The 15,014-nt window shown below is 34.8% G+C and overlaps 1 protein-coding gene across 50 annotated transcripts in view; it reads left to right on the forward strand.

Moving 5' to 3' along the window:
* EGFEM1 (EGF like and EMI domain containing 1) overlaps positions 1 to 15,014 on the forward strand; it is a 688,205-nt gene that overhangs the window by 577,051 nt on the left and 96,140 nt on the right. For 48 of the 50 annotated variants that reach the window (XR_014824257.1, XR_014824258.1, XM_084990208.1 and 45 more), the window contains one exon: positions 3,373 to 5,061. The exons of the other annotated variants lie outside the window; for them this stretch is intronic. Coding sequence is in view for 46 of the 48 variants with exons in the window: in XM_084990208.1 (XP_084846334.1) it covers positions 3,373 to 3,524 (152 nt within the window). In the remaining 2 variants the exon portion in view is untranslated. Of the gene's footprint in view, positions 1 to 3,372; positions 5,062 to 15,014 lie in introns of those variants that run through there. 50 annotated transcript variants of the gene reach the window in all.

Below are 15,014 nucleotides of genomic sequence, written 5' to 3' on the forward strand. Positions count from 1 at the left end.
TGAGCTGTGGTATAAGTCACAGATGCAGCCCAGATCCTGTGCTGTTGTGGCTGTGGCATAGGCCAGCAGCTGCAGCTCCGATCTGACCCCTACCCTTGTAACTTCCATATTCTGCAAGATGCAGCCCTGAAAGGAAAAAAAAAAAAGTCAGATTCATGTTTACCTATCTCTTACCAAAAATGTCTAGAACAAGGTCTGGCATGTGAGAGCCTTCAGCCAATTTTTGTTGAAGGAATTCTTGCTTCCCTTGTCTGCTTTCTTCATGGAGTCATGGTAGACAGAAGTACCTCAAGTTTGTCAAATCTAAAGTAAGTCTGCTGGAATAAACATCCACGTGACATCTTGGTGAAGCCATAGTACCAACATCACCGATGCAAGGCTCACTAAAGGCAGAGTCCGTATAGCATTTGTGCTTTATCTGAATCCTGAAGAAAACCAGCTAATGTTTGCTGAATGCATATTCTATGCCAGGCATTTTCATTTATACCAGGCACCTTTATTATCATCACCATACCCATTTTATAGATGAGGAAGCTGGGAGCTGAGGGACAAAAAGGTTAAGTAACTTGCCCAAGGTTTCACAACTAGCAACTGGGAGGTTAGGGATTTGAAACAAGCAGTCTGGGTCCAGAGCTAGACTCTTTAATAACCTCACTCTACTGCCTCTCAAGAAAAAGAGAGGAATAGGAATTGATTTCATTTGTCTAACTGCATTGTCCATTAGCCACAGGTGCTGTTTAATTTGAATTAAATTTCGCCTCCTTAGTCACACATGCTATTTCAGGTGCCCAGTGGCCACATGCTGTTAGTAGCTATTGGTCAGTGTGGAACATTTCATCATTCCAGAAAGTTCTAATGGGAAGTTTTGAGCTTAAAATTTGCCACCAAACCAGGAGAGCTTATGGACAGGGTGGAAATTAAAGCCTCACTCCACAGAATTTCAATAGACTAAATTCCCTCTCACATAGACTCAATTTCATTCACAAGTATTTCACCACATGACCGTGGGTTCTATGTATTAACTTGTCTACTTTTCATTCTTGGTGGCACCTAACTTAAGGCCTCTCTTATGGTGAGCTTTTGGGGTACCCATGGCCTACACAGACATACTGCAGGCTCTTTTATTTGCATTTTTATTTTCAATTAGGCACAGTTCATCTGTGATATTAACTGTGAACAGCTGTGTCTATGCAGGCACTATAAAGATAAAAGACCTCATTTTAATTTGAACTCTGGTAAAGGACCTATTAAACAGCCATAATATTAATTCATAAAAGAATGTAGCAGCTTTTTATTGGATTACTTCCCCACCCCCTTGGTAAATTAACGTTTGCAGACATTCAAACAGATGTCTTAAATACACATCATTATTAACATGAAAATGTGGTATTTTTATAAATTAAAATCAGATTCTGAACTGCTCAGGAGAGATCCTGACTCATAACTCTTTTTCAAACAAGAAAGCTACGTCTTACCACCAAACTAAGTAATCCTCCCACACACTGGGCAGAGGTGTGTGTATTAGGTTAAATGTGAAATGATGCAGATTGTTTTTTCATTTTCATAAAGTTTGATGGTTTAAAGAAAAGATTCATTTCAGAGCAGAATTTGCACCCCCTCCAAAGCCCTTTTTACCTCTTGTCTCTTGATTTAGGAAGGGATTGAATTACTGTTTGCTCATGTCCAACTTCTGTAAAAAGAATTAATTGCAAAATTGATAATATGTTTCTGTTTATCTCTTACCTAAAATCCAACTAGTTAGGAGTTCACGTCATGGCGCAGTGGCTAATGAATCCGACTAGGAACCAATGACGTTGCCGGTTCGCTCAGTGGGTTAACGATCCAGCATTGCCGTGAGCTGTGGTGTAGGTCGCAGACGTGGCTCGGATTTGGCGTTGCTGTGGCTCATATGCCCCAGGAGCAGCCCTAGAAAAGGCAAAATAAATAAATAAATAAATAAAAATCTAACTAGTTAAGACAAGAGCTAGACCCCACCTTAACCTATCTTCATAGTCCAAGAAAGGAAAAATAAAATCAAATAAACATCCAACTGCTCATGGACTATTTAGGGTGAATCTCCAACCCAGCAAAAAGAATTTTGAGGCAATAAAGAAACATTTGATGAAGTTTTGCTCACAGACTCAGAATTTGCGCTAGTACCCATATCTTGATATTCATATCTCTAAATTTTCTGCTTTCCAGCTTTGCATTTCCTGATTTGGGCTTTCTCCTACATATGCTTGCTATATTTTGTCTTTCCACAGAGCAGTGCAGAATGAAGAATGTGCACTAGTTAGGAATTTAGCAATCCAGCTCGGTCATTTACCAGGAATCTAATATTTGAGGAGATCCCATAAGATATACGAGTTTATCTCTTTCTAGAATGAGAGAGCTTATCTCACTGCCTCTCCCACCTCACAGGTGTTTGTTGGAACCAATTAGGATAATGTATTAGAAACCCATTTTGGAAAATGCTAATAACACACAGCACTAGCTGACTGTTATTACTATAACTTTTCTCTCGTCCTTAAACATTGGTAAATTGAGTTACTTCCCAGTCTTGCCTGACTGCCTAGGAAATATGAAACCGTTTTCTGTATCCATGGGCTGGGCTTGGCTTTCTTCCCAACCTCACAATCCTTCAGAAACAGAATCTGTTAATTCTGTGCTAATTCTCTGCTGGATATCAGGCTAAGACCAAATACACAGGCTCGCGTGCGATGTTTGGGGGACCCTTCTTAGTCCGTATTTTATTATTTTGATAATGCTAACACTGTTCATGCCCTTTCTTCATCTCTCTACTGATTGTGATTGCAGTGCAGTTCAACCTAAGGATAATCATATCCCTTCAGTTCCTATGGCAGGATTTTACACAAGGGGTCTAAGGCCTTTTTGACATATTTTAAGAGATGAAAGAGTTGAAGTCATTTCATTTTTAACAACATAAGCACAAATAATTATGCTTTAACCTAAAGACAGTTTCCATGTATTTTGTATTCTGGAGAGCATTGCCTTTTTCTGACCTCAAGATAACTAATCCATTTTCTCAGTGCCCTTCATAATGCACTGTTATAACTCTATTGAATAATTGAATTCTGAGGAGGCACTTTAAAAATATAACTTGCTGTCCTATCTTCTCTTTTCAGTTTTGTCACTAACTTCCTTGATACTCCCCAGCTTCCTCCTGTTTTCCATTAAAGACCTTACTTTTCTTATATAACATTCTAGTATGGGAAAAAGATACCACATGGTTAACCAGAATTCTTTACAAGCCTATCATTATCTTATTGAATTCCAAGACATAGTAGTAAAAAGACTGTAAGTTAGAAAAGGGTATTTGAGACTGTTTTATTTTTATTTTCTCCCTCACAGAATGCAGGTCAGGCCAGTACGGACCTAACTGTTCCCTGAAGTGTCAGTGTGTCCACACAGCCCACTGTAACCCTCTCAATGGGAGCTGCTCTTGCCCGGCGAGGAGAATAGGTCCAACCTGTGAGGAAAACAGTTTGGACAATCCTCAGTAACCAAAGACAAATAGCTTTTCAGTGGATGAATAGACTTTGCTGAGGTTCACCCATGGATCATCATCTTAACTTTGGCAGAGAAATGTACTTAACTCAACCATCTTCAGCCCAACCTCTCTTGTTGTGAGGTGAAAAACAGGACGTCTCAACTTTATGGCCTCTAAGCATAAGTTCCATCCTCCAGCCTACCCTTCCCAACTTCCTTTTGCTGAAGAACATGCCCAAGAAAAAGAGAATGTTTTTTCAAGATCCCAATCGTAGTAACATTTTGGACTAATAAATGAAATTTTTTTTTTATATGCACAGGCGGTATTTAAATTTGGAAAGTAAGAACTGCTTTTCAGTTCAGGTTGGACTGCACTGAAATATTCACACCTATTCACTGAAGACCTCAGTGGCCATTAAGTAGCTGGATCCTCTTTAGAAATGTCTAGAATTTCATCTCTTTATTCTCGGTATCCTGCTTCACAGCTAAGTCAGCTTCAGATTGTTAATGTATTGTATTTCAAACATGACTTTTGGTGTGGGAGACTACTAAGACTTTAGCCACATAAAGATTGGGGTAAAAGTATGATGTGCACACTTACAATGAATCATCAGAATGTTTAGTGGTGTTCTCCCTATCATTGGTCAGCAGACAGGAAGAAAAAGTTATCAAGGCAAATGCTTAACCTGTTCTGGGGGAAATCTGTGTCCCAGATTTAGCCAGAAAGTAGGGCCTGACTGGAATGAGGCTTTTAATTCACATTGTAATTAGTTTGAGAATTCACACTGTAATTAGTTTGTAATTACTTGGAGACCCAAAGTACTCAATGTTTAGGTCAGCTCTACAGCATTTGTAAGCATAAACCCTGTGGTAAGCCCAAGAAAGATACAATGATAAATATGACTGTGCTTTTGCTCCCAACTGATTTATAAGTACTTAAAATTTCAGATGACTGGTTAATTCACAGTAAAGAATAATAATTATTTTCTTCATTGGAAATGTTGTTCCTCATGACATCCATGCTTTCCTGGGATAAAGATAGAGGATATGGAAATTATATGACTAGATATTTTACTTAATATGTTATGTCTATAGTAGCTTTTAAATCAAAATGTATCTAAGATACAATTGACTGAAGAATTTATGAAAATGCTTGGTGTTATCAATTTAGTGTAGTCTCTGATCTTTACCTAACATTTATCTTCCTATATCTCAGCACATTTAAAAGAAATATAGCATACCTATAATAGGCAATCGTGTCAAATTTAATGTTATTAAATAATATGAAGAGGGTTAAGGATATGGCATTGCTGTAAGCTATGTGAACTACGGTATAGGTCACAGATGCAGCTCAGAACTGGTGTTGCTTCTGTGGCTGCGGTGTAGGCTGGCAGCTATAGCTCTGTTCCAACCCCTAGCCTGGGAACTTCCACATGCCACGGGTGCAGCCCTAAAAAAAAAAAAGAGACAAAAAATAAAAAAATTAAAAATTAAAGAGCAACTTATCTTTTTATTCTCTATATTATTCGAAATAAAAATTTTGTATACATATTTAAGTTCATTTTAATTATTTTATCTAATCAATTGAAAACTATGAATTTATTTATTCTGAATTTATTCTTTTTCCTTACCTTTTATTTTTCAAGCTTCTCTCAACTATCTTCATCTGACCTGTAAAGAGAATAAGATATAGAAAAACAACATTCTTTCTCGGGCTCCCATCCACCACTGAACTCCCTTCATTTCAAGACAAAAAAACAGTGACCGCAAGCAGGGACAAAAAGCAAGGGCACCAGGTTTCTCTTTCTTATTAGAGATGTTACCCTAGTAAGATAGAAAAGAATTTGGCAGTGGAAAAAAAGTAAGAGATTTCTTTTGGTTGATTTTTTTTTCTAATGTATTGTTTAACTCCTTATAAATGAGAAGTTGTATGTAAGATATTAAGCACAGTTCTTGGCAAATAGCAGATGGTCCATACATTATCTCCTTTTATTCTCTTTTCCACCCCAGGCTCTAAAACAAATTAGGAGAGTTGGAAGCAGATTCATAGTATGAACCTGTATTTTCATGACTTTGTTACCCATTAGACAAATTGAGTTTCACTTTCATTGTTATGCCAGTCAACAGGAACTAATACAAGTTACTATAGCCCCTGTTCTTTACAAAATTTTTATAGCTTTCACTTTCATATCTCAAAAGAAAATAGAAAAATATTTAAAATCCAGAAGGTTTCCATTTTACTTTTGGTCACCTTGAAAAATCTTAAGTGGGACCCTGCAAAAGTTAATAGTCATGTGGTAAGTCATCCTTTCTAAAAATATTCCAGTTCTTCTCTTTGAGGACACTAGCAGATGTCTAAAAATCATTGTAGGCAATTACATTTCATTTATGGACCAGCATATAATAAATATTAATCTTAAATAATTTAACAGATGGAAAATTATAAAATTAAAATTTCTTGCAAAATCACATAACAGAATTTTTAAATTCATTTTTAATGAATGTTAAAAATGCTTTAAGAAAATAGTAAACAATGACCCACATTCCCGAAAGAATAAATACAGCATACTTTTTATCTCTATGAGGGATTACCTGAGCTTTCTATATGCCAACAGCTAATCAGGTACAGTGAAGTGCAATTTGGCTACCAAGAAATAATCTGCACAAAATTTTTAAAACTTCGGCTATTATTTAAAGTGAAGCGTGATTTAATAGGCATGTCCTTTGGAAACTCAAGTCTAATGTCAGATTAAAATCATTGTCATTGGGGGGAAATATTTTATACTGCTCCTTCTACTTACCTGCGCTATATAATCTGCCCTTTGAATGTAGAAATGCTGACCCCCAAAGAAATTTACCCACCCCAATACCCTTTTACAAAGGTGTCTGTGCCGTGACATTTCAGTTTCTTTCATTCGAAACACAAAATCAGAGTGGGGATTATGCTTTTCTGCAATTCTATAGCTCAAGTTTAAAGAAAAGTGAGCAGATGTATGGAAGTGTGCTAGCTAATTTGGAGTTCCAACCTAAAGGGCCTGGGATATACCATTTCAGTTTAACACCTAACTTTCCCCTTATTCTTTCTAACTTTTACTTTCATTTATTGAGTTTTCCAGATGAGACAGCTATTTGACACAGGTTAAATTATTTTTAGAGAACTTGGAAATCATTCCAAGAGTTAGTGGCAAGAATGGCATTTCCTTTGTTAGAAATAGCAAAGAGGGTTTGGCTTCTCCTGGGCCTCTTTCACCTTGGTTTCTCCAGGACCTGGTAATACAGATGTAGCAAGAATTTAAAAAAGCATTTTGATGAAGTGAACAAATAATAGCAACTGTCTACACTCTAGGAGTTATGTGTGCAATTCAGTTGAAATAACTTTTCATGGTTCTATAAGAAAAAAAAATCAAAGTAGCTGAGCTTTTAAAATAGATTTCAAAGCGATTCCAAAATTTTGACTCTTTTTTTGCTAATCATGCAGAAACTATGTTCTACTTTTTCTGCTTATATTTTAGTTTTTCTAAATAAAAAAACCACAAAAACCAATCATTAAGGTCTGGGAAATACATTTAAAAGCAGCAGCTATCTCTTTTCTATACTCTTTCAAATACTGACATGCTCTTTCATCTCTAAATCTTTTCTCAGGATTAAGTGGAACACCATTTAACCATCCCTCATTCTAATGTTTATGTGCAAATGGCTCATTTTGAAGAAATTAATTCACATGATGAACATTAACATTTTAGTAATATTCCTCCACTGGATATCTTGAAAATACATAGAAAATTTCATAATACCTCTACTTCAAAATAATCTAAAAGTATCTATGAAATATAGTTTTATTGCTGAGACTCCATGAGAAAAGTTCAACAGTAGTCCATCAAACAAAAAGATTCAAGTGAAGAATTGGATATTAAGTGCTTAAGTGTTGACAATACTGGTCTTTTGAAATGTAGAGTTTTGGTTGGTGAATAAAATTCCATATGTAAGATCTGGATGAATTTGGTAGCTAGTTTTTAACATGTATTTGATGAATAATGGAACCTGTAACTGATTAGATATATAAATAGTCCATTGGTAATATTTCAAATCATTTTATTGATTGAAAAATGGCCTTTGTTAGTGTCACTTTTTAACCATTACTTAAGAATCAATTTTCTATATTTTACCTCTCTCCTGAATTTATTAATTCATTTACAAATATTTATTTTCTACAACACTAGATACTATTGGAGGCATGGAAAAAAAAATAGTGGTGAGCAAGATGGATGTATCCCCTGCCCTCATAAACCTACAGTCTAGTATATGATATTAGCCAAGGAGAACAATGTTTTTAAAACACTTTTAGCTTTGCAGTGAATTATATAGTTCATCAATCCTTTTATAGGTCATCAATCCTTTTATAGTTCTTTAATCCTTTCCTAAGTCTATTTCTCACAAATTTGTTAATTCTCCTATATTAATACATACTTTGATAAATCAAATGTATTCTACCTAACCTTAAAAAATCCACATACCAGGTGTTATTCTTAATGCCACTACAGGAAATGAAATATTTTTTTAAAAAACTCATGAAATAGCATTTTACATTTATAAAAAAACTCTATTATTTTTGGAATGTAAAAGGGAAGTCCACTTCAAATCTGTTATTGTAGCTCTAATGGCATGGAGATTTAGGTAGGGAAGTAGAGAAAAAAAAGATTTCTCTTATTCTGAAAACTGTCATGTTCCTTCAGCATCCACTACTGTTATCAGTGTTTCCTGGTGAAAGAGGAGTTTTTAGACATTTTTTTAAGAATCTGATTTCATAACAAGGCAAGTAATTCCCTCAAGCATTAAGAAAAAAAAAAAAAACTTACTATTTTAATGGTGTTTTAAAACAAGATTAGATTATCTTTTATTGAAAAATTGTAGTAAAATACACATAACATAAAATTTACCATCTTAACCAATTTACATGTCTAATTCAGTGGTATTAAGACCATTCACATTGCTGTGCTACAGTCACCAAGGAGTATTTCTTTTAATGTAGGAAGAACTTCCTGATGCCAGTTGAGTAACATGTAGAGTCCTCAGTGCAAATTGTTGGCCTATTGAATAACTTAACTCATATACTGCCTGCATTTGTGAAATTTTCCATATTCTCTAAATACTTTGTTTGAAAATATGCTTTAAGTTTCTTCCTATTTGCTAGGCATTTCTGAAACAGACATTTCTCATCCTTAAGGAATTACAATTTCTTACAGATCGTGCAACCTGAAAAACAGTCATCCCTAACTACACATATCACAGTTGCAGCTTACCTCCTTCCTATGTTTCTAAACACAATCAGAAAATGTCTAACAATCGGCAAGCTATGAAATATTAATCGAACTTATAGTGCTGTTTATCATGGCCCTCATGAATTTCCCAAATTTGTACCCTTTTCTTCAGTACCTGCTCCCTGAACTCCACTCTAGCCTTGAGGCAATCCCAGTATCAAGGCGATGCATGTCCCAAGGCCTTGAGATATCAAGCAATGAGTATGCTATGGAATTACAAATTAATAATATTTAAGAAGGAGAAAAAGGGGAATGGGAGGAAAGTTGCATGGGTCTTACAGTCAAAACAATACCAACAAGAAAATTCTGGGTTAAATATGGGTAAATGGTATACGTCACTGCAATACCTGTGTGGAGTGCGAATATGGATTGTGAATTTCAAACAGGAAGGCACAGTACTCAAAGAGTTCCACATTGGTCCACTAGACAGTTTCTTTTTTGAAGAGCATTTTGAAAAACTTGTGTACCAAAACACACCTTTTTTGAAAAGTGTGAATGTATGTATACTTGTGTGAGTCCTTGGAAACAAGCTGGGTCTGAATACCTTGAACACACATTTTTTATGGTGCTTCTAGTAATTGCCTGAGAGAATTCTAAGCAAGGCCTATATTACTTTATAGTTTCCCACAGATCTGCTATGAGCCACTAAGTATTTCTCAAAATGGAGCTTTGAAATACAAAATAAAATGTTAATGAAACTCTTTAAAGAGATCTGCCTTTTTTGTTTATCTAATTAATATGTAAAGTTGAGTAAATACTTTTTTAAACATTAAGGACAATTACGAAGATGTAAAATAAATTGTACTCTTTTTAAATGGAATATTATGAAAATTATAAAGCAATGTGTGTTAGAAAATAAAAAAACTAAAGTTTTTCTAACATCTGGGCTTTTTTATAGTAGTTTTACGTACCATACTTTGAACAACCCGTGGGGATTATTTAAATGCCTTAAAAATTCCAAAGCAAGAATGTTTAATAGCACACTGGAATGAACATAATTTCTTTCTGAGAATCGCTAAATGGTTACATAAGTTGTTGTCATTTCATGATTGAAGTGTGTGGATTCTAGTGATTCTAAAGTTATTATCTTTTATTCACTAATGATCATATCATTTATTAAATGTTTAACATAAATTATCTCCAGTTTTACACACACATACATACATACACAGACCTATATATGTTGAAGGTGGTGAAATGTGCAGAATTTCCTTTTGGATTATATATTTTAGATATTTTCTGATAAACTCCATTAAAAATTCCAAATTATTACAAATAAATGTGTAGACTGTAGTATTCAGAAAAATCATCCTCCTTACTTGTAAACACCTCCAGTTCTACATGACTTTTATGCATAAGTTTAAAAATTAATAAATTGCAATCCCATTTGAATCACAATTCATACTGGATCAGGCTAATATACACCCTCCATCCATAATTTGAGATATTACAATCCATCTCTGTTATGTGTTAGAGAAACACAACAAGGAAGCAACAATTATGGAATAGAGAATTTTGTGTACTTGGAATCATAGAAGTGCAGAAACAGGAAAGACTGTAAAAAGATCCTCTGGTCTTTTTTATAGGCAAGTAAACTGAGAATCATAGAACAAAAACTTTTTCATCTATCATCTCCCATCCTTTTTTCACCTTTTGCCTTTAGAGTCTTCCTTTTCCAAGACATATTAACAATTCTTCTGGGTCAGGAGGAGCAGTGAACTTTGCTCTACAGAAATCCCTTTGAATTCTAGCTTTAGTGTCATAGATCTTCCGAACTTGCTGTGTCATCATTTATTAGATATTGATGCTCTATCTGGGAGCAGTAGTTTTACACAGTATGTAAGGAATTGAAGCCAAGGAGAGGTCTTGTTCTTATAATGATTTCACTGCCTTCCAAGAAAAATAATCTAAATTTTAAATATTTTTATATCTTCTTTGGCATATATTCAAACCTTATATTTTACATGTTTAAAAGACAGTTTAGCTTACATGTTTTAACAATATTTTAATTTGCCATAGCTATCAATTTCTGTAATGAAGAATAAGCACAATTCCTCATTTCAAACCATACGTGCATGAATTCTCTATTTAAGTTTATTATATAAGTGCCAAAGAATCCCCTGAGAAACATCATTAGAAATACCTCCTCCTGTAGCCATAAAAAAAGTTGCATTAACTTTTTTTTATTAGTTTGAGAGCACTTGAAATGGAAACCTCAGCGATAACAATGAATCTATTCCACAGAAATTGAACCAAGTATACCGCCTTATGTTTTACTTACTGGACAAAGACATATTCAAGGAAATTTAGCATAATTAAATAAAAATGAATGATCTGCATATGTGTATACTTCTAAACCAGTGGTTCTCAGACTCGATCTGAAAGCATGTGAATATCATGGCGCTCAAGGCGGAATAAGAATTACTAGCATATTTGCTCATACTGCATGAGCTGGAATCAGTGCTTCTTAGAGAAACTGTAATTCTAGTATAGGCACATGGTACAAAAATATCATAGACATGATATTTACTAAGTGTCCAACTAAGCATAGTCACCTTTTTAAAAAATTCTTTCAAAATATAATTTATGATACTTGGACATTCACCTCATCAGCAATTATCGGGCATCAGTTGTTTTATTGGTCAAAATGTTAAACAAAATCTAATCAGATATGAACTTGAAGAATGATTGGCCATATTCAACTAAGTGGAACTAAGTGGAACGGTTACCCAAGTTTTCAGCCCACCATTGTATAGTTTGAGAACTTTGGCTCCAAAGTCTATATTATGCCTTGTTGATCAATAATGTAAATAATAGTTAAATGTGGACTGTATTTCAAACTATAAGTATGTGATTTTTAAAAATAGAAACATAACATTTTACTTAATAATGTACTTTTAAAAAATAAACCTGTGTATTGTAAAAATGGCGCTTATTTTAAGTAAATGTTTTTATATTTTCTCTGTAATGTGTTAAGAGGCACAAGGATAACTGAAATATTAATTTTGGAATGAATTATTTAAACTTGAGAAATCAATTGCTAGCAATAAAGGAAAGGTTAAATAAGTCTGACATTTACTAGATCCCCTATCAGCCGATTTGACAATGTCAGTTCACTGACTGACATGGTGATTTCCCCGCTCTGATTATTCGAAAGTGTTTGTTGTGACAAATTAATCTTTTGGGGAGGTTTTCCTTTCTCCTGAATCCCCTTGGTCCATTCTGACATTTATGATTTTTTTTTTCTCTTGGATGTCATATCCTGATTTTTTTCCTTCCCCTTTGTAAACAATAAGAATATTTTATCTTTTCTAACTCACAGAGTTGGTGCCAAATTATTTGTTCATGAGGGAATATTCTTAAACACTAATGTATTAGTTGTATGTTATTTTTACCCTTTTCATTAGCGTTTAATCAAGCAAAATGCAGTGAATCAACTGGCTCAGTGTATAGATAAAGTGGTTTTTGCAGATGTTTCTTCTCAAACTGATTATGTGTGTTTATCTTTGGGTAATAATAATAATTATATAATTGGCTAATTACATTTATCAAGTTCTGAATATACACCAGACACCATCGTAAGCATTTTCAAACATTTTACCTAATCTTCACAATAATTATTTGGTAGATATGAGTTTGCATCTGATTTTTCTTTTTAACAGTTGAGAAAGTTGAGATCCAAATGTAATTACTTTCTGAGACCATATGACTCCTAAATGGACAGAGCTCAGTTTGCTTGATTCTGGAGGCCCAGCTCTTGACTGACTATGCATGCAATTCTAAAACACTACCATATAGAATAAAAATCTATAGCTAAAAATTTGGAAAAGTAAGAAAATTTTGATAAATCTAAATGAGTGGGTTCATACTCCAGATTTTGATCAAGACACGTGGATTTAGTCACATTTTCAACCACTAACCTTATTTGGCACATAAGAAAAATGCGTGTGTGTGCTTTTATTTGACATGTATACAAGCAATGATTAAACAAATAGTAGCTCTAAGTGACCTTAACTTTAGACAAAGAATATTCATACTGTTTCCATCTGTACCTTGTTCTCTTCCAATTCCCAACCAGATTCTTAAAAATCAGAATGGGAAAAAAAAAATCCTGGGGTAATCTAACTAAGGTATTGCCTTCTTTGGTTTTTAGCTGACAACAGTATTTCCAAATATTTCTTTCCCCTACTTATCTGTCCTCTTAACTTCAGATCTTACAGACATTCTTTGCTGGGAAAAGGAATCAGGTTTTCTTTTCAAATTTTTGGGAATGTCATACTCCATTTCTCAGGATTCATAAGGATACAGCTTATCATTCCCATTTTAAAATTTTGGTGATGGCTCTTTGACTGCACCAAGAAATCCATCATCTCTACCATCCCCTTCCAACTTATATTTCTACATCCTTGCTCTGCCCTTGAACTCATCACACCTTCATGCCATTCTCTCTCCTTGAAAAACTCTTTATTCTCTGCATGGTGAGGCTATTCATCCTTAAAAGCTCATTCAAAGAGTGTGACCTAGTCCTCCCCCCCCACCCCCACAACTAAAAGTATAAAGTTTTCTTTTCAGGCTTCTATAGCACAGAAGCTGACACGTAATGGAAGGGAAACAATGATTTATAGAATTGTCAACTGCATTAAAAATGAATTAGAGACTGATCTACCTGTCAGGAGGCCTCTTCTCTCTTACAAAATTTAGAGCTCCTTGTTTAAATTTCAAACACTCATTCCCCTTGTGGCTATAATTGGCTTGGACTAGCAATAGCCAAACGAACATATGTGGACAGTAGATGCCAAATAATGCAATTTTATTGAAATATTCATGTGGCTTTTTTGTTGGCGGGAGAGTATACTGCTAGCCCACCATATATATTTAGTTCGAAAAATGCAGCATAAGGAAAAAACCAGATCCCATCTGCCAGGCAAAATAGCTATAAAGTGAAGAAATCGGGTTTTTAATGAATCCATCGAGAATAACTTGAGTTATTTTTTAATGTAAGAGCAAATAAACTCTTGAGCAGAGCTGCATAGTCATGTAGTATTCTTTTAATTTATAGCTAGGCCAAATCCAAATCCTGGTTTTAGCTGAATTAGAATGTTCCCAGAAGACAGAATGATTAGACAATACAAGTGGGTTTTTGCTTGGCCTTCTAAAATCTGGCTCATTGTCTAAGGGGACTAGAATTCCATCCTCAGCTCAAGACAAGTAAACATTTCTCCATGTATTCATGAAACTCACTGCACAACTTGGCTGGATTTCTCCATTTTCTTTAGAACATGTCCACAAAAACAAGAGTGTTGCTCTTTCATATTCCATTCTGAAGGAGTGTGAAATAAGATCAAACACCTGTTCTTTCTTCTTTCTTGGCCAATGTTGCCTGTCTCCATTTTCAGACTTCAATTTTGATGAATGCTTTTCCCCATTATGTACCAATAGGATCATTTAAAATATAACTCATTCACGGGATTTTAATAGTTAGCAAAGAAAAATTCTATATGTTAATAAAAATAAATTTCAATATATACCCTATAAAGGCAAAGACATTGCAGAAAATCAGAGGTATCTGGGGCTTTTCACTGTTGAGATGTGTTACTTTCCTTAATACTTTATGGCATGAAAAACTCTGCGTGAACTTGACACAAAGGGCATTTTGAACTGGGGTGCTGGGAGTCTGGAAAGGTTGATCAGAGAACGCCTTTGTCCATTTTTGAGTAAGATGCTGTGGAAATTTATAGTATAAAGAAAAGGATGGGTAGAATGGGTCAGGTCTAAATGTGTGGTCAAATAAGTGACAGAAATCTGGGCCCATCTTTTACTTTCTGATTTGTCTTAAGCCCCTGCAAATCCCAAGCCAAGGGAACCCTATCACTGTGGTACAAAACACATTGTGATAAATTAGACAAGCCACTATATTCTGTCACCTCTGTTCTTTAAATCAGAGGCTTTATCACGAGGAATTTACTGCTCTTTTAGCATTCTTCTCAACAGCGATCTGCCCCTGTGACTCCTAGCACAAGTCAGCATTTTCTGTCAATATGGGAGGGAAGTGGGAGCGGGGTGGGGGAAAGAAAAGAGAGGAAAAGAAAAACCAAGACTTTTGACCTCTAGAGTGTTGGGCAAATATGTTAGCAATGTTTAAAATAATAGAATCCAACGGTTAAAAAGACCTTAAAAACAGCATAG

Source organism: Sus scrofa, chromosome 13 (assembly GCF_054392235.1).
Source record: "Sus scrofa isolate SSC_HxYL_T2T_F1_AM1 chromosome 13, Sscrofa_HxYL_maternal_Yorkshire_Landrace_v2.0, whole genome shotgun sequence".
Taxonomy (NCBI): Eukaryota; Metazoa; Chordata; class Mammalia; order Artiodactyla; family Suidae; genus Sus; species Sus scrofa.